The 21256-nt window shown below is 42.6% G+C and overlaps 1 protein-coding gene across 1 annotated transcript in view; it reads right to left on the bottom strand.

The window, feature by feature from the left end:
• Positions 1-1797: 1797 nt before the first annotated feature.
• The window catches only part of nol6 (nucleolar protein 6 (RNA-associated)), a 30449-nt gene continuing 10990 nt past the window's right edge, over positions 1798-21256 (bottom strand). Inside the window, exons 17-27 of the mRNA XM_048244348.1 lie at positions 20427-20544; positions 19833-19987; positions 17952-18115; positions 15373-15525; positions 13161-13199; positions 12603-12661; positions 9148-9272; positions 8344-8433; positions 7987-8181; positions 6708-6809; positions 1798-2046 (exon numbers count right to left, since the gene is read on the bottom strand). Of these exons, the coding sequence (XP_048100305.1) occupies positions 1897-2046; positions 6708-6809; positions 7987-8181; positions 8344-8433; positions 9148-9272; positions 12603-12661; positions 13161-13199; positions 15373-15525; positions 17952-18115; positions 19833-19987; positions 20427-20544 (1350 nt within the window). The 3' untranslated portion in view covers positions 1798-1896. The remainder of the gene's footprint in view (positions 2047-6707; positions 6810-7986; positions 8182-8343; positions 8434-9147; positions 9273-12602; positions 12662-13160; positions 13200-15372; positions 15526-17951; positions 18116-19832; positions 19988-20426; positions 20545-21256) is intronic.

Here is a 21256-nt window from a genome sequence, read left to right on the forward strand (position 1 = left end):
CACACGACAGCACTCTGTAGCCTACTGGCGCAGCAGGGGTAGTTACTGACCCCCGAGAAGCTCGTAACCGACAACTGCGAATGGCCTGGAAAAGATTTGGTGCTCCCCAGCAACAACATGTGGAGTTGTGAAATGCCTGAAAACAACTGGGTCTGTTTACGCGACGCCCTGAATCAGAGTTGCTGAGAAGTTTGTTGTTAGTCAAGAGTGCACACTGGTTTTCTGTCCAACCTTATAACTAACCAGTTCTAGATGTCACAATGAATTTTATCCTAAGCCGAATATACCAGTAGCAAAGTTTTAAATTTGTAATATAAGCACTGAGCAGCAGACCTTAAATGCCTCCTGTGTAGATAATACCATATTTCGTTCTAAATATATACTCATGTGCATGGGCTGGATTCATGGTAGCCTACTGTGAGTTGGGTAGAGTACAAAACAATCCAAAACACTAGCGTAAAATTCCAGCAAAATGAAAATCCAACACAGTCCGTCTGTGGAGGCCATTATTATCAAACAGCCTTTAATCTCAAACTTCAAACACTTTTCACGAACCTTATTGAAAATGAAATTACAACAAGTCATATTCAGTTTCTTATAAATTATAAATGAGAGTGAATGATAAATTATAGTTATCATGGCAACACAAACTTTCTGCATTGGGAAACAAACATTCCGAACCAATTGATTCACAGTAGTTTGCGCGAAGTATATGAACCAGAGGAAGGATTTGCACCTACAGTACAGACATGTCAACAGTAAATAATACTCTATCTTTTGGGATTCTATCCAAATCCCAAGGAACAAAATCAAAGATTTTTTCATTTTATACGTCACGAAACACTGGGGTGGGGAAACGGCAGCAGGCATCCTGATTCTTGTGAACATGAAAATTAAATACATTTCTTGGGAATGATTCACAGTAAACACTCAAATAACCAGGTGAACATGGCTTGTTCAGATTAATTACTTGCATGTCTGAACAACGTTCCCTTGTTTGTTTCCGGGCTCACTCATGAAAATGTTATATATAACTTTTAAACTAGATGTACCGCATAACAGTACAAAATATGACCGCTGCTCAGTCCTGTACATCTTCATCCTGTACGCGAAATTAAATCAAGCTTGTCAACTTGTCTCCATCTCCTACTCCATCCCTTACTCTTGCAACATTCCAATCTATCTTTCAGCATTTTGGAAAAGACACAATAACTGCATTTTTAATCTGTCTCAAGCAACACCAAAGAACTTCCCCTCTGTCGCACGCAGGCTATTTGTTTATCCAGTACCGGCTTTGCAAATAACGATGTCCACAGACAAGGTTGAATATTTTGCATGACTTCTAAAAGTACGATGTATTGCGACATCAGATGCAAGTCAAATTTGTAGTTTCTTATGTCTCATTCCATCGAACTACAGATCCGCTACCCGATCTGGCAAACTTACATAGTGCGGTTATAGCCGATAGAGGGTCGCTGGGTTTAATGCAGAATTGCCGTTCACCCTGTTACGAGTTGATGAACCACTGAAACGATTTTGGAAACATTATTTTAAGGTACAAAAAACACTTTGGTATTGCTTTAACATCCAAAAGAAATATGAGATTATGACGACATAGTGAAACCATTAATAAAACCATACCAAAGTCATTAAAATGAGCCCCACAATAACAAAACTTGACTGTGGTTTGCGGCCTCAGTGGTGACTAATCGCCGAGGGTTTTGGACATGACTCATCTTGTTACTGTAATTTGATTGGTGAATACAAGAGGAAAAAAGCACGCTTACTTCAAAAAGGTTTGGAGTAGTTTGTTTTATGTCAACTTTTCCATGGAAAAAAAAGCCATTATTCAGTTTCACAATCAACTTGTCCCATCTTGTTACGTCGAGCGAACATTCAGACAACCCATTTCTCTGTCCTTGGCACCACCTTGTGGACCAGCCCCTCACCAAGGACACTGAAGTCGTGCAGGATGGCCTCTACGTTTGGCACAGTGGAGGCTTTGTCTTCGGAAACCTCCACACAACGGGCGCCCATCATCCCCGTCTGAGAAAGAGAAAGAGAGAGAGAGAGAGAGAGAGAGAGAGAGAGAGTGTGAACAGTGGGTCACATTTCAAATTTCTGTGGATGATATCATATTTATTTCATAAAATCCCAAAGAGAATACTTGTACAAAACTTTTGCATAGGTATGTGAAAGGTTCAAGAAACGCCATGAAAACATTGCTGTGTGGTGTATATCATATGGAGATTAAAAAAGGACACTGCCATGTTGTTTGAGATTTGACTGGTCATTTGAGCCACTTACTGCCATAATTTCAGTCATCTTCAACCTCAAGCAGCTAAAGCAGTGGTCCCCAAACTACGACCTGCGGGCCAGATACAGCCCGCAACCTCATTTTGGTGGCCCCCCAAAACATGTCTGTGATATATAGCATCCGGCCTGCACAAAGATATGACACCGTCAAACTATAACCTCCTTGACTTCCCTCATTCATTCTATGGTGAGTCTTAAAGGAAAATTCCGGTATTTAGCACTTTGAGTCCCTTTTCTGGTTTGTTTGGATGAACTAGAGCATACCTGTCAACACTCCCGTTTTTCCCAGGTTCTCCCGTATTTCAAGGTCATCTCCCGGCACCCTCCCGTTTTGTTATTTCTCCCGGAAAACTCCCGTAATTTGCATGGCCTTCAAACTTCATTTTAAAATCACTGATCCATTCATTTTTTCTATTAGTCTGACATCTCCCAGGTTGCCATATTGTGTATGAAATACACCCTACACATACACAATCACTTACTTTCAATTTCAACCGTTTTGTCATAGGGTTAAAACCTGGCAACCCAAAACCCAAATAAGACAGCGGGTGCTGACTGCGCAGCCTGAATCTCGTAAGCAAGCAGGCTAGTTAAATGGCCTACTCCAGAACTAGCTGTTGTGAAATTGTTGGGAATTTAATTGATTAACACATCACATAAACTGTTATTTAGTGTTGAGTGTTGTTGATACACTGAACTTGTGTCCTCAAAACCAAATCAGACAGCAAGCAGCTTTAGAGTTTTGGAAGTAGGCTGCAGGCAGGCAGCTGGTGGATACATAACTGGCATGCATAAGGTACTGGTAAGGTAAAAGCAACGACCGAAATGCAGTGTTGAAACACGTGTATGAAACATGTTAAATATGCAAACACTGATCCGGTACAAACACCCCCCCCCCCAAAAAAAAAAAAAAATCTCCCGTTTTTGGAAAGCTAAATGTTGACAGGTATGAACTAGAGTGGTGGACATCGAAATTTTGACGATTGGTCCTGCCTCGACTTTTCTGATGTGTTTGAAATTAAAACATATTAGTGATCTCTGTTAATACTTTGAGAGGTCCTTAGGCTGACACATATCAACTTTTGACATTAACATAATTGATTGGACGGCCATATTGGATTTCATCAAAAACACTTAAAAGTTTTCACAGGTCACAAATTTCATCCAATTTTCATGAAACTTGGCACAGATGATCTTCAGACCATGCCTCACAAACGCATTGCTTTTTTGACCTTTATTCAAAACAGGTCGGCCGTGACGACCAATCAAAATTGGCGGCGAAGCCGCCAATCAGGAAGTGAACTGTTATCTCAGCCAAGATTTCACGTATCAAAACCAAACTTGGTACATGGGCTCAGGACCCAATTAGAAGAAAGCTCAATAAATTTGGTGACTTTTGACCACTATGGGGGCGCTATAATCACAGGAAGTAGGCTCATATCTCAGCAACACTTTCACATATCAAAACCAAACTTGGTAAATGGACTTGGGACCCCATCCTGAGGACACACAATACATTTGGTGTACTTTGACCACTAGGGGCGCTATAATTAGCAATACTTTCTCATATCAACCTCAAACTTGGTATGTGGGCTCGTGGTCACAACCTGAGGACGCACAATAAATTTGGTGACTTTTGACCACTAGGGGTGCTATAATTAGCAAGACTTTCTCGTATCAACACCAAACTTGGTACGTGGACTCATGAACACATCCTGAATAGCTACAATACATTTGGTGTCTTTTAACCACTAGGGAAAACTATGACATGAATTAGGCTCATATTTTACGAACGCTTTCATGGATTGAAACCAAACTTTGTACAAGGACTCAAGACCCAATCCCAATCCAATCCAGTCCAATTCAATCCAATCCAATAAACAATCACACGAAGTAGGCTCATATCTCCGCAATCCCAATCCAATCCAATCCAGTCCAATCCAATCCAATCAACAATCACTTCAAGTAGGCTCATATCTCAGCAATCCCAATCCAGTCCAATCAAATCCAATCCAGTCCAGTCCAGTCCAGTCCAATCCAATCCAGTCCAATTCAATACAATCAACAATCACATGAAGTAGTCTCATATCTCAGTAATCCCAATCCAGTCCAATCAAATCCAATCCAATAAATTCCAATCCAATCAACAATCACATGAAGTAGGCTCATGTCTCTGCAATCCCAATCCAGTCCAGTCCAGTCAAATCAAATCAAATCAAACCAAATCAAGTCAAGTCAAGTCAAGTCAAGTCCAGTCCAGTCCAATCCAATCTAATCCAGTTCAATTCAATCCAATCCAATCAACAATCACATGAAGTAGGCTCATGTCTCTGCAATCCCAATCCCAATACAGTCCAGTCAAGTCCAATCCAGTCCAGTCCATTCCAATCCAGTCCTGTCCAATTCAGTCCAGTCCAGTCCAATCAACAATCACAAGAAGTAGACTCATATCTCAGCAATCCCAATCCAGTCCAATCAAATCCAATCCAGTCCAATCCAATCCAGTCCAGTCCAGTCCAGTCCAATCCAATCCAGGCCAGTCCAGTCCAATCCAATCCAATCAACAATCACATGAAGTAGTCTCATATCTCAGCAATCCCAATCCAGTCCAATCAAATCCAATCCAATTAAATCCAATCCAATCAACAATCACATGAAGTAGGCTCATATCTCTGCAATCCCAATCCAGTCCAGTCCAATCCAATCAAATCCAATCTAATCCAGTCCAATTCAATCCAATGCAATCCAGTCCAGTCTTAGTCTAGTCCAGTCCAATCCCAATTTCTGCTTATTTGTTTGGCCCCCTCATTGCTGCTTGCAGCTATATTTATTATTTAACATCTTTCCTCCGCCATTGGAGTCTATGGCAGCCCATAGAACCGTCTGGTAAAAAGTTGTGAAATTTGGCACACCGATTGGGGACAGTCCCTTGTTTAATTTCACCAAGTTTCATGTCAGCACCTTGAGCACTCTAGCGCCACCAACAGGCCAAAGTTGGACATGCGTTCACGCACGTAACTTTTGACCCGTATGCCCGATTGTCAGAAATGAGGTATCGTTGGAATCCTTGGACCAAGCCGAGTTCAACGCACCCTATGACGTCATTTTCCGCCATGATGGATTTTCCGCCATTTTGGTTTTCACAGGTCACAAATTTTGTCCAATCGACACCAAACCTGACACACATGATCTTCAGACCAAGCCTCACAAAAGATACTCCTTTCCGTCTTCAGAACTAAAACCGTTCGCCTGTAACAGCCAATCAGGAAGTGAGCTCATATCTCAGCAACCCATTAATCTATCATAACCAAACTTTGTACACGGACTCAGGACCCAATCAGGGGGACGCTCAAGAAATCTGGTGACCTTTGACCTCTAGGGGGCGCTGTAATTTAGAAACATGCCTTTTGGCCTGTAGCTGCTGTTGTGCTTAGAATTAAAACACACTAGTGGTGTCTGGTAATACTGTTGGAGGTCCTTAGGCCGACCCAAGCCAACTTGTGATATCATAATTGATTCGCCGCCATATTGGATTTAATCAAAAACACGTACAAGTTTTCGCAAGTCTGGAACAATTGACAGAAGCTTTCGGCTGTAACAGCCAAATCGAAATTTGCGGCGAAGCTGCCAAACAGGAAGTGAGCTCATATCTCAGCAACCCTGCCATGCATCATAACCAACCTTACTACATGAATTCATGACCCCATTAGGAGGACGCTCAAAAACTTCGGGACCTTTGACCTGTAGGGGGTGCTGCAATTAGCAATATTGCAATTTGATCTGTAGTGTTTTATCAATCTTTTATTTTTTGTTGTGAAACTGATGACAACATGTTCCATCCAGTTCATTCTAATGCGTGCGTGCAAGGGCGGGGCAGGACGGGGTGGGACGGGCAGGGGTGATTAGGTGGGGGGCTGGCTGGCGGAGGCGGTGGCAATTCTCAGCCCTGTTTCATGTTTTGATGTGACACTAGTTGAAAGTGTTGATCGCGGATGTCTGCTGAGTTCTATCTTGTCGCCATGGCTACTCCAGCCTATTCTGCTTGGCCCCCTCATTGCTGCTTGCAGCTATATTTTCTATTTTTATTTTCGTTCAAATGGTCATACAAAAACAGCAGAGTTCACACAGTTCTCACCAGGTGAGTGAAAGTTAGAATGGTGGTCATTTCAGATGTTTTTTCCAGCACTTCATAAAACTTAGTTTGAGAACTTAAAATTATTTGAAAGATATTACTTGTTCACAACTTGAGCTGTGTGTGCTCTCTTAGAGCCAGGCATAGTGAGCTGGCCCTCTGAAGAAAAAATTTGGGGACCACTGAGCTAAAGCAACATGCATGTATATACAGACAACACATCTACACATTTAGCCCCTTAGACACCCATTACACTAACCTTAAATGGATGAGGGGTGAAGGCTTTTGGCTTCCATAGCACCGCAATAACCGTACCGCCATAGGGGTCATAGAAAAACAGGGCGACATCTCCAAAAGCTTCCTAGAAAAGCAAAGGCAACAAAGTTCAGCTCATCCTCCAACACAAACACGTCAGCAAGCTCAGCGGAGGCTGCCGCTGTTGGTCACTAGTTGCTTTCAGACCTACGTCTGCATGTTCTGCGGATGTCAAGCTGTTGGGCTGTATATCTGAACAACATAACCGGCTATTTGGTAGGGGTGTCACAATTCTCCAAATCCTCGATTCGATGCAATTTTCGATTTTAAAGTCACAATCGGATTCGATTTTAGATCTTTTTTTTAATATTAGTATTAATGCATTCCTTATATGTTATTTACTCTTTTTGGCCTTTTCCTTTTCTGTTTCGGGGGGCTTTTATTTTTAAACCACTTTTTATTTTGAAACCGTTCCAACCGCGAGGTTGTAATGTAAACAGAACCAACATTAGGCTAAAATAGAGACGTGAACATAGTGAAATGAAACAACACAGAATGATAATTTGATCGTTTCAGCACACTCCGAAGAGACCCAAGGTTAGTGTTCATGGAATATGTACTTATCAATGTGCATTTTAAGCCTTAAAGAAACTTTGTACTGTAAATAGATCATCTTTTCACTTGCTAAGTTGAGTAGACTAAGTTAGTTTTAATTGACGTGAATGAACGAATACTTCCACACCGGTGATTTCAAAGTAGCAAGAGGGGCTTTGATTTCGGTAGGTTGATGTGTATATTTTAACTGGCTGCAGCCTAAAATTAGAGGAGTGTTGATGCTGCAGTTCAGCACGTGCGTGTGCATTTGTGCGTCTTGGCATACATGCTGGATGTGACATTGGGGGTGTGGCTGCATCGTCGATTCTACTTTTCAGTTCGAAGTTCGAGATTGAGATGTAATTTCGATCGATTTCGATATAAAAACGAAATCGTGACACCCTTACTATTTGGAATTCCGAAATTACACTCTTACATTGGCTCTTACACTACTTATATCTGAATCACCCGAAGGGTCGGACCTCCGTTTGACAAAGCTCCGCTTATACTGCAGAGGACGTGACTGAAAGCAGCTAATGATTCAAATAGGCTTTCCAGCAACTCAAACGATGGGGAAAAAGAGAGGAACATGGAAAGTTCATGATCATGAACTTCTTAACTACTCTCTCTGTCACACACACACACACACACACACACACACACACAGAATTAATGGTTGGTTGACTCACTCGGAGCTCTGTGAGGTACAGGCTGACGGGGTTGAAGTCGACCACGGGCAGCACCCCTCCAGCCACGGCGCCCTCGTGGGCCCCCCGGGGAGGCGGGTGTTTGGGGGGGTCCACTGCACTCTCCACCAGGGGCACCTGCTTGGGCCTCAAGTGGATCAACACGTCGTACACGTCCAGGGGTGGCCGGAAGGCAACCTAACGAGACACAGCAGCAGAGGCACACAGAGAGAGAGAGAGAGAGAGAGAGAGATGAAGAAGATCACATACAGCCCATGGACTATACCCATCACAAAATCTGACTCCTAAGGCTGATTTATTTCCGTTTATGTGTGTGTGTGTGTGTGTGTGTTTACTCACCCGCACATCTTGCGTCTGTGTGCGGTCTGTGAGCTGGGCCTCAAGAACGTGGAGGCTCTCTGCTGCCACAGTGATGATGCGCTGCAGCATCTGAACACAGGCCGGGGTGGAGGGGGGTGGTGGGGCAGACAGAGAGAGAGTTAATGACCAAAACCACACGATAAATAAGCTGGAGCACAGCACAGCTATAAAACACATGCTTCCTGACACACACCCCATGTTCAGAGATCATTATGCTATGGTTTCACTGGTGAGAGGAGCTACATTGGATGCAATGAGTCCATAACAGAAATACTAACAACATTTACAACGTCTAGGGAGGATTATTTTCTTCCCTCACCATGGCACCTAAGTAACAGAGAAATAGAGAGAAGGGACAAGAAGTGACAGTGTCGTTGGTTTTTGACCTTTGTGGATTCTGAGTCTGATGCCGCATTGGAATCCCAATACTAACAGTGTTGTGTTATTTTCAACACATTTTTTGTAAGAGCGTACACAGTATAACAAAGCAATGTGGTAAAAACCCACACAAATTGGACATATATCCTATCTGGACATAGAGATGTGTTAAAAACATCACAAGTAAGTGTGGAGGGCACGATGAAGGCTCAAAAACCCAGTGAGCACCTGGGGGCAGCTGTGGCACGAGCGGCAGCACCAAGTTCAGGCCTAATCTGTGTTTGACCGCGATGTGTGGTCACTTTCCGATCCCACCCCCTTCTCTCTCTCTATCACTCGGGTCCTGTTTGTTACTCACTCAACCTGTGGTAATCTACTTTTAAAAAGCCCCAAGCAAGCGCATACCTGTACAGATGGAGCCTCTGCAGTCCACATAGACAGCTTCCTATCAGTTGGCGTGCCAATGAACATGGTGGGCAGGGATTCTCTGGAAGCCACAAAGGCATTCTTGATCTCGGTGTAGTCAGCCACTTCAGAGGAAAAGAGAAACCTTGTCAGGGCAAGAGAGACTTTGCAAGCTCATACAAACCACGGCTAATGGACTAGGCCTTCACTGTTCAGGATCAGGATTGCCTAAGATCAAAACCCTTACTGAGATAGTGGCGATTACGCCCCCAAGGCATCTGTGAGTCAAGTCAGTTTATCTAAGGGAAAATTAGTTGAACACAGTGGCTGAATGAACAAACTGTATGTGGTTTCACAAGGGAATCGCTGCTGGGTAGGAGAGTAACTGCACAAACCCTCAAAGGATTCTGTATTATTTTAGTGTTTTGATGCTCTCTCTCTATATAGCTATTATCTAGATTTCTATGATCTACAGATATATTCTGGATGTTCTATACTTTGGCAATACTATTTCCCTTGCAATAATCATGCCACTATACTAAAGCCTATAAAGATTGCGGTTTCCGGTACGTCACAAAAATAGAACTTTGAGCCACTGGCAAGAAAAAAATGTCTCTCTGATCAGCCATTCACCGCTCAATATCGGCGGATCCCCCACCACCAACTCACTACCAAACATAGGCCTGCTAATGCATGAAGAGTCAAGGGTTTTAGATAAATACTGTATACACGTGAGTCACAAATTCTGACTTCAATTCATTCGCAAACTGAGCAATTAAAAAAAACACAGCGTGAAGGGACAGCGAGGGGAGAAAATGCATTACATTAGGATACTGTGATATCCCTGAGAGGATGCTACCTTGCCGTGCATTTAGCTGTCAAATGCATGCATTTCTTATGGTTATGGCATTTTGCAGACGCCTTTGTCCAAAGCGACACACAAATACAAAAACAACATAATATTTAAAGGGACACCAGGCAACGTTTACGTGTTAATTACTCATCTTTGTAAGTCAGTATATGGTTAAATGACTCGTTACAGGGCGAATGAAGACTCTCTCGCCCGCCCCTACTGCCTGTAGGAATAATATCCCGCTTGCAAGTGTATCGTACCCGCCGACCGAAGCAGGATCAGTTTACAGCACAGAGGCAGGCTAACGAAACGCTAGAAATTGTTGCAAACGTGTGTATAATGGCAGAGCCGGCGAAGAAGCAGCGAAACCCCTTGATGGAAGACGCAAAGAAAAGGAAAAGATCTTCAGACCGAGCGAGGGGGAGTTTCGTAGAGAAAAAGCATCAGGCTTGCCCGGTGTCCCTTTAAAAATATAACAGATTAGAATGTTGGTCAAACTATAATAAGGAGAATAGCAATATTAAACAGCAATGTCAATTCAATCAATAGTAAGGGTGTCACGATTTCGATTTTATATTGAAATCGATCGAAATTACATCTCAATCTCGAACTTCGAACTGAAAAGTACAATCGACGATGCAGCCACACCCCCAATGTCACATCCAGCATGTATGCCAAGACGACAAATGCACGCGTCGCTGAACTGCAGCATCAACACTCCTCTAATTTTAGGCTGCAGCCAGTTAAAATATACACATCAACCTACCGAAATCAAAGCCCCTCTTGCTACTTTGAAATCACCGGTGTGGAAGTATTCGTTCATTCACGTCAATTAAAACTAACTTAGTCTACTCAACTTAGCAAGTTGGAAAGATGATCTAGTTACAGTACAAAGTTTCTTTAAGGCTTAAAATGCACATTGATAAGTACATATTCCATGAACACTAACCTTGGGTCTCTTCGGAGTGTGCTGAAACGATCAAATTATCATTCTGTGTTGTTTCATTTCACTATGTTCACGTCTCTGTTTTAGCCTAATGTTGGTTCTGTTTACATCACAACCTCGCGGTTGGAACGGTTTCAAAATAAAAAGCGGTTTAAAAATAAAAGCCCCCCGAAACAGAAAAGGAAAAGGCCAAAGAGTGCAAATAACATATAAGGAATGCATTAATACTAATATTATAAAAAAGATGAAAAAATCTAATCGAATCGTGACTTTAAAAATCGAAAATTGCATCGAATCGAGGATTTGGAGAATCGTGACACCCTAATCAATAGCCTAATAAAATAAGCAATGAAAATGAGGGGAAAAGCAATAGTTAACAATAATGTCCATTCAATTAATAATATAAAAAACAATGACATGGTAAGACTATATTAAGGAGAATATCAATAATAAACAATAATGTCAAATTAATCAACAGCCTAATGGAAATAAAACAATATTATACAAACCATAACGCATAAGAAGCGCTTAAAGAACTAAATGCATGTTGAACAGGAATGTCTTTAGACCCCTCTTAAACGAGCCAAAACTACCACAGGAACGGAGAGCACTGGGCAACTCATTCCACCAACATGGAACCACTGAGGAAAAGAGTCTTGAATTAGACCTAGTGTTTATGACTGGTCGACATAAAAGACGCTCATCAGAAGACCGCAGTGGGCGGTTGGGGATGTATGCCTTGATTATTGAATTAAAATAACTAGGAGCAGATCCAGTCATATAGGCCAAAGTGAGAGATTTAAATTTAATTCTGGCTACTATAAGGTAGCCAATGGAGAGTAACTAGGAGAGGAGTTACAGGCGATAAATGCGATGGTCAAAAGTAGACAACATCATTAGCGGTTTATTTATTTATTAGGCCTATTATTAAAGAGTGTTTTTCATCTAAAGGTTCAACTTCATGCTTATGCACTAGACTAGGCATACTAAGTGCTCTCCCCAATCCCAGACTTTCACATTGCATGTTTGTTTGTAGGCTAATGGATGCAAAACAGCCTAGGCTATTGCTGTCCTCCCGACCAGGCAACCCCATGTATTCTAAGTAAATGCACACATATCTGTGTTTATAGCCTACTATATTTATTGCAGGTGAGACATGGAAAAGCAGTTTTAGAAAAATGAGTTTTGCCATGTTAACCTATGGAGAGTGACGGCCTGTGGGTCATGAAGGGCAGTTATTTGGATGTGCGGTGGCCTTACCCACGTAAAACAGAGTGAAATAACATTTTGTACTCCAGAAACATTATATCATTGGAAACATGTATTATTCTAGCTATATAAATGGCATAGTGCATGGTATTTTCATAACCGCAAGATACTAGCAATCTATCGCGAGATACTAGCAATCTATCTACGTCGACATTAAAGTCGACATGACATTTCAACTTTATTCTCGAAATGTCGAGTTTAATGTCGACTTTAAAGTCAACATGTCGAGTTTAATCTCGCCATGGCAAAAATATTTTTTTTCTTCATGTGTGGCCCTAATACTTCGTCGTACAAACAGGAGGCAGAATTGCAATTCTAATTTTGCACAACCCTGGTGTGCAGGAGTGGACGAGGGAAGCAGGGGGTCTGCCCAGAGCTGCAGGGTACCTGTGAGTTGGCTGTTGAGGTTCACCACTAGTGGACTGTTCCTCCAGTCAAAGGAAGAGCTAGCAATCTATCGCGAGATACTAGCAATCTATCGCGAGATACTAGCAATCTATCGCGAGATACTAGCAATCTATCGCGAGATACTAGCAATCTATCGCGAGATACTAGCAATCTATCGCGAGATACTAGCAATCTATCGCGAGATACTAGCAATCTATCGCGAGATACTAGCAATCTATCGCGAGATACTAGCAATCTATCGCGAGATACTAGCAATCTATCGCGAGATACTAGCAATCTATCGCGAGATACTAGCAATCTATCGCGAGGATACTAGCAATCTATCTCGTCGACATTAAAAATTGACGACATTCTCAACTTTATTCTCGGGATAATGTCGAGGTTTAATGTCGACTTTAAAGTCAACGTGTCGGGGAGTTTAATCTTTCGCCATGGCAAAAATATTTTTTTTTCTTCATGTGTGGCCCTAATACTTGATGGTTACAAACAGGGCAGAATTGCAATTCTAATTTTTGCACAACCCTGGTTGCAGGAGGAAGCAGGTGCAGGAACCGGAGGAACCCGACCTGAGGAGAACTGAGGAGAGGGAGAGAGAAACATTTATTATTTTCATTATGCAAGGGTCTATCTCTATATACGGTCAAAATGTCTCAGTGTGTTTGTGTTTGTACAGTGTATGAATGGAAAGAGAGAGAGCATGCGCCTGAGACACACAGACATACACACACTCACACACACACCAAGACATTCTGACTTCTATTCAGGCAATGAACAGTCTCCTATTTCTACATAATAACTGATTTAGCAATACCAGTGCCATAGGTCATGTCCGTTTTTGAATCTGCATCAAATTCAACTGAACTGAGAAAGGAGGGATGACGGCAATAGAGAGAGAACAGGAAGGAGACGGAGCAAGATGACAAGAAAAGCGGGAAAGAGACAATAAAGCAGATGCCAGTAAGTAGAGAATGAGTCACATTCCATGCCTGCTATTGCAACAGGGCTCTACACTAAAAAAAAATTTCAGGAGCACTTGTGCGCCCAAGTTAAAAAATTTAGGAGCACAGACAAAAATTTGGTAGCACAGTCAGTTCTGTACTTAACTTACACATAATCTAACATTATACTGCAGCTAACAGTTAAACATGCCAGTGCACCAATTGCGAATATTAAGAATGACTGACAACATTTAGGCTACAGGAAACAGGATTTTAAAGATCAGTGCCTACTTTATTTTCAGTCTGTTCTATTTTCCTACATTTTGTTAATGTAAAATAATATAATGCATTGCCATATTTGCATTTAGTCTGTATATCAAGTATCCTGCCAAATGTAGGCTAATTTATTTATTTGTGAATCCATCTACTAGCGAGTCACAACGCGAAACTGCTAACGTTGATGGGAGGTGTAGGGAGGTGATGGGAGGTTTTTATGCTGCGCACTGTAGAGCCCTGTGCAATAACTTGATATTTCACAATCACATATACCAGCAGGAAACTTAATACTATAAACAAATAAAATATACAAAAACATGTCGTATGACGTTTTTCCACTAGAAGTTGAATATTTCTCAACTTCTGAGCTGCAGAAAAAGTCGGTTGCGGTCGCGTTTTAAAAGAAGCCGACGACTTTTTTGAAAACACGGTCTACTCCATAGGATTATAATGGAAAACGGACGCCGGCAGCTGCGATAAAGACGCTTAGTCTGAACGTACCCTAAGCGATGTTGGATAACGTCACTTCTGTTGACGTTAGGGTTAGCTAGCTCGCTACTCCCTCCCGTGCAATTGAAGATCTCCTAAACATGCATCTTGTTGGGGATTGGTTGGAACAGTTTGCTATGATTGTATGATTCAAGCTGGACCAGGCTGTTTTTGTTGCCATTTTTGGAGCCTGGGCTATAGTGCTAGCGCATGGTGAGGTGATGTTTGCTGTATGTGACAAAAAAAAATGTTTTAGCTTAGAAACCATATAACATCGTTTACAGCACCTTTAACAGGACATACTACACATAAAAAAACCTACTAAACCTGTGGAATAAACATATTGCAAAATGAAGAACCCGCCCAAATCCAAAACTTGGATATGTGCGTGACATGGATACTTATCAACGTCTGTGGGCTGGAGTCAACTTTACTTAGCATAAGGTAAACAGACGTTCAGACTTCCTCTCCTTTCATACCCTTCCTGACTTTAGTAAATGGACCTTCCCATAGTGCAGGCTTACCACAAATGCGTAGGCCTCAAACGTTACTTATAATCTGCATGCCACAGGCTTCACGCTGATTATGGAGGCCTGGGTGGTGAGGTGCCCAAGAGCGCTGGCTGTTTATATACCTCGACTACAGAGAACGCTGGGACATTTCGCCCTGGCTATTTTATACACGGTGAAAGGAAAAGAGCATGGTGTCAAATGAGAGAGGAGAAAGGGAGAGAGAAGGACAAGAAAGAGACAGAGAGAGAGACAGAGAGAGAGAGAGAGAGAGAGAGAGAAAGAGAAAGAGAAGAGAGAGAGAGAGAAAGAGACAGAGAGAAAGACAGAGAGAGAGAGAGAGAGAAAGAGAGAGACAGAGAGAGAGAGAGAGAGAGAGAGAGAGAGAGAGAGAGAGAGAGAGAGAGAGAGAGAGAGAGAGAGACAGAGAGAGAGAGAGAGAAAGAGAAAGAGACAGAGCCAGAGAGAGACAGACATAGAGAGAGACCTTCTAAAAGGCGTGCCAGGTGTTCCTGAATAAGGTGACGACCGACTCACCTGGGAGGGGTGAAGGGTGCGGGGTGCAGGAAGAGGTAGGCCACCAGCAAGTCGGCTGCGTCCTCGCAGACGTCTGCGCTGAACAGCTGCGCTCCCAGCCACCGCTTAGCCAGCCGACACACGGCCCCAAAACAAGGGTGCTGTTGCTGGAGCCTGTCAAAGACACTCATTTGAGTAGTATGCTCGCACTAGTATCTGTAACAGTGTGTGTGTGTGTGTGGGTAGGGCTTCTGCAGGGTTAAGTCAGTCAAATGTAAGACAGGCCCTTTTACATCGCGTTCCAAGTTATTATGCAAATTACATTTTTCGCAGATTTTCCTAAATCGTTGATGCAAACGACGGTGAGTATCATTTTCAAGTCATCAACCGTTAAGAGTATAAATTCTAATTTTATAGAACAAACCTCCCAAAAATAACAGTATTTTTTTTTCAAAAATCAAAAAAATCAAAATGCACTGTTCCAAATTATTATGCACAACAGAGTTTCAAGACATTTTATAGGTTGTAAAGAACTAAAAATGGTCATTTGTTGAATTTGCAGCATCATCTAAATTAAATCAAAAGTTATTTCAATCAAAAACATCTTAACAGGCCAAGTTACATGTTAACATAGGACCCCTTAATTGATATTGATATGGATCACCTTCATCCATTGAACTTGTGAGTTTCTTGGAGAGTTTCTGCTTTAATGTCTTTGCAGGATGTCAGAATAGCCTTCCAGAGCTGCTGCTTGGAAGATGGGGCCCACACCATGAGTTTCTCTCCTTTTATGCCCATAGCAGCCAATGACCCAGAGGTATTCTTTGCAGCATGAGATGGTGCATTGTCATGCATAAAGATGATTTTGCTACGGAAGGCACGGTTCTTCTTTTTGTACCACGAAAGAAAGTGGTCAGTCAGAAACTCTACATACTTTGCTGAGGTCATTTTCACACCGTCAGGGACCCTAAAGGGGCCTACCAACTCTCTCCCCATGACTCTGGCCCAAAACATGACTCCGCCACCTTCTTGCTGATGTCTCAGCCTTGTTGGGACATGGTGGCCATTCACCAACCATCCATTACTCCATCCATCTGGACTATCTAGGGTTGCACGGCACTCATCCATAAACAAAACTGTTTGAAAATTAGTCTTCGTGTATTCCTGAGCCCACTGCAACCGTTTTTGCTTGTGAGCATTGTTTAAGGGTGGCCGAATAGTAGGTTTAAGTATAAGTATATATACTCTTTTGATCCTGTGAGGGAAATTTGATCTCTGCATTTATCCCAATCCGTGAATTAGTGAAACACACTCAGCACACAGTGAACACAGAGTGAGGTGAAGCACACACTAATCCCGGCGCAGTGAGCTGCCCGCAACAACAGCGGCGCTCGGGGAGCAGTGAGGGGTTAGGTGCCTTGCTCAAGGGCACTTCAGCCGTGCCTACTGGTCGGGGTTCGAAACGGCAACCCTCCGGTTACAAGTCCGAAGCGCTAACCAGTAAGCCACGGCTGCCCCTAAGGTTTATGCACACTTGCAAACTTATTGAGGATCCTACACCTTGAGGTTCGCAGGACTCCAGAGGCACCAGCGGCTTCAAATACCTGTTTGCTGCTTTGCAATGGCATTTTAGCAGCTGCTCTCTTAATCCTATGAATTTGTCTGGCAGAAACCTTCCTTATTATGCCTTTGTCTGCACGAACCCACCTGTGCTCTGAATCAGCGACAAATCTCTTCACAGTACGATGATCACGCATAAGCTTTCGGGAAATATCATACCTTGTCCAAGGTAGTGCACAATTTCACGCTTTTCAGCAGCAGAGATCCTTTTTCTTTCCCATATTGCTTGAAACCTGTGGCATGCTTAATAATGTGGAACATCAGAGTTCCTGCGGATTTCTGTAAAAGTCTGACTATTAAATCTTTCAGACAAGTCTGCTTGCTGCAGTGATGCAAGGACCTTATAGTTCTCGCAAACACCCAGATTCCTCAGACAGAACAACAAGCAGAACGAATGAATGCCGCCGCCACCGCATTTTTCAGGGGAAAAAGGCGATGGTAGAATCAATGAATGAACAAGAATGAACAAGCCAATACATTTAAGACGTGACTAAATGTAATCTATAACCTTGTATGGAAAATCTGGACGTTTCTATGACTTTTTAAGGCCTAAAAATCTTATTATTAAATGTAAGACTTTTTATGACTTCTTATAACCCTGCGGAAACCCTGTGTGTGTGTGTAAGACGTGTACGTGAATCTGCTGCACAGTGGGTAGCACACTGGTAGCGCTGTGTGTGTGTGTGTGTGTGTGTGTGTGTGTGTGTGTGTGTGTGTGTGCGCGCACGTTGGATGCTTGGCCAGCCGTCACATCAAGGAAGCATTCTGAGGAACACTTACAAGTTACAGACAATCCTGTTGTTTTTAAATGTGCTACATAATTAAACTTCACTTCACTGGAATTTACCAGAATCCATGCAGCGTGAGAAGGTGTTTGATTGTTAGTTTGTGTGTGTCACACATTCCACACAAACATGTCCACACAGCGTGCTGATGTATATGTATGTGTGTGTGTGTGTGTGTGTGTGTGTGTGTCGTACCCATGCAGTGTGCTGGTGAGTAGAGGCCGATGCTGGGTCTCCAGCTCCAGGGCCTGAGCCTCGGGGTTGTCGCGCACGAGCAGCATCCCGTCCGGGGACACCACCTCCCTCAGGACCTGAGGCTCACGGTGATATGCCACCTGGATCCGGAATGCTAGACCGTCCTGTGAACACACACACACACACACACACTAGGGTTTAATATTTTTCCCGAAAATCAGATGAATCAGATCACGGGGAAAAGAAGACCTATTTCCTGGGAAATAGCTTGTAGCTTTGTTTTTAGCCCAAGTAATGTATCGTTATCATTAAAATATGTGTTCCCAAATCCCAAACTGACATATTTATATTATTTGTATCATTATTAGGGCAAAATAGCACAGTTTATGTCCATCATCAACACAGTTTGCAAAGATCAATTCTGCTGTGTGATCAAGTGAGCTGCGTGCGTGATATCTGCTGCATGGCTAATTATGAAATGCCAAGTGGATTGTCTGTGACTTGTCTTCTGAAAGCCTAGGCAATTATAAAACAGTTTTTTGCTAAAATGACACTGTTTTTACCAGAAATGTCCCCATAGCATAGCAAAAAGTGTGTAAAAATGTGCCATTTTGGAATACGGCGGCCATATTGGTTTTTGGACAAAATTCAACATGCCCCACGTTTTAATCTGTTCCAATAGGGGTTCTGACCAGGAATCCATGGAGAAAACTTTGACCAAAAAATAGGCCTAATCTTTCCAGCAGATGACCTGTTTATTATGAAAACTAACAAAATCTGCTAAAGTAGGCCTAAACCACTGAATGACTCCTAAACCATTCTGTTAAACAAAATCCATTCTGTGGTTGTTGAGATTTGTAAGCAGCTCGGAGTTAACCAAATATTTATTTATTAGAGCAGGGCAGGCATATTTTTCTTTTAAAAACACATAAGTTCAACTAAATTAAAGAAAACAACCCACAGAAATGAACAACTTTGCACTGCAAAAAGGCAGGCCCATAGGCCTATGTAAAACTGAATTGTAAAAAAAAAATGGCTAAACACTCTGCTGCAATTTCAGCATTGAATTGAACTCGTGACAACTTAGGCTACATATTTCTTTTAGTTTACAATTCATTCTCACCCTGCCCTTCTTTCTTTTTTTCTGGAAGTGTGCTTTCAAAAAGCAGAGAGCGTCGACAGATCTCTGCACTCAGGCGGTTTCGGACTTTCGTGACAAATTGGCCGCAGATACAAAACGCTGTCTCCGCCTCCACAAATGTAGCCTGAATAGTACTAGAGTTGTAAACAACTGTTGCAGTTGGGGTGGACTCCTGTTGGTGGACTCGAAGAGGGCCTACGGTACGGCACCGTCGCCTGCATCAACGTTACCGCATGACAATAAGACGGACACTCCTTTGCGTTTTTCCTGCTTCCCGCCATAACCTTTCCCGGGAATCGGGAAATTGTTTTGATCAGATTTCCCGTCTCCCGGAATTAACACACACAATTACCCTCCTATTTACTGGGTTGTTAACAAGGATACACACTAAGATTTCACACAAGCTTTCCACCCAGACAAACACCCACATAACATATCCCATATCACGTCAGTCCACACATGGGAAATCAGTGACTAAGCCAGTGATAAGTGACACCAGAGTAGGCCATGACTCAATATCAATAAATCAACACCTACACCTATCAATAAAACAACACCAATAAATCAACACCTGCTGAGTTCACTGACAGGTTCGTGAGTTATGAATACAGAGTCAATCACAGTGCACAAAACAAAACCTGCCATGTCTACACCAACCACCATAATGGACATTCAGCTCTCCATAGCTCATCTGGAAAAAATCTATCAGACAGACAGACAGACACACACACACGGGCTACCTTCCAGACATCCAGGTGTGTTGGCGTGGGGTTGCAGGGGTACTTGTGGGTGTTCTTCAGCAACTCTGCCAGGCGGATATGGAATGCTGCCTTGATGTGACGGATGGCCAAGCGGTCGTGCGGCCACTTGCCACTGCCCTCCATGTGACAGATCACTGCGCGCGCGCACACACACACACACACACACACACACAGAGAGAGAGAGAGAGAACAATGAAGCAATCAACTACACAAACACTCTTGGCCAAAGGCATTGTTTGCCCGTTGTTTACTGATACATTCATGTAGCAGAGCTGTCTAAACAGCACGCCAATACAAGCACTGAAACCTTGTGGTGTATTCAAATTCAGGCTACTGACTTCCGGTAAACTTCTACATTTGAACGTTTCTGTATAATCATTCTAAATTGTTCGACTGAAATTATAGTCTTAGTCAAGCCTCCAAGTATGTTCACCAGGAAGAACCTTCTCAGACTGCTTTGCGTTTGTTCGTTGATGTCCCCAGCAAACTCAAGGAATACAAAAACGGTTTGCTCATTTTAACGCACGTCGGAGATGTCTGTGGTGAACGTCTTTGCTCTGTGGTGGGCATTACCTTTGATAGGGGTGATGTAGGCTGGACAGGGCTTCCCCTCCTGAGGCAGGAGGGCGCGGATGTGCTTCTCCCGGTCAAAGCGCTTGTAGTCCAGCTTCACTGGGACAGGGGGGATGACCTGGGGGGGGTAGGAGGAGAGTGAGAGAGAGGATGAATCATTTTCGAGTGGGGACTAGTAGTTTTGCTATTCAACCCTGTTTTTTCCTCATTCTATATGTACATTATGCAAAGGTCTGGTGTTCATGTATAATTAATCCCTCTGTATGTAAACAAACTATCTCTTTGTGTATGTATGCACATTATGAAAGGGTCTGGTGTCTAACAATCTTGTGTGTGCCTGATTATCACATCAAAGGTCTTAAAATCTATGAGCATCATTGAATCGTTATAGTGTTTCAGTCATATTGAGAACATGTTTGCCTTCCCTCCTACAAAAATACAGATTTGGACATATATTTTTCAGGCCTTGGTTTTGGGATCCATTCATGATATAGAGAAGGTTTGAACAAAATCTAAGATGGTGCAGCCTTATTGTTGACATGGAATGACCCAATATCTATGAGTGTGTGTCTGTGTGCATTTTGTGGTGAGAAGAGTATGAATATAGTCAGGATATATGTGCACATTGGAATGGTATGAACATTTCACATTGCAATTACAGTGACCAAAATGATGAGGGTTTGGGGAAGGGGATATAATGTGCTTAAAAATCAGAGTGGTGGTCACACTATATCCTCGTCCACAGAAGCAGCCTTCACACTGCACCCTCTGCACATAGGGCAGCCATCTTTACTTCATCTACTATAAACCTGGGACATTAGACTCATTAG

This window comes from Alosa alosa, chromosome 5, assembly GCF_017589495.1.
Source record: "Alosa alosa isolate M-15738 ecotype Scorff River chromosome 5, AALO_Geno_1.1, whole genome shotgun sequence".
Classification (NCBI taxonomy): Eukaryota; Metazoa; Chordata; class Actinopteri; order Clupeiformes; family Clupeidae; genus Alosa; species Alosa alosa.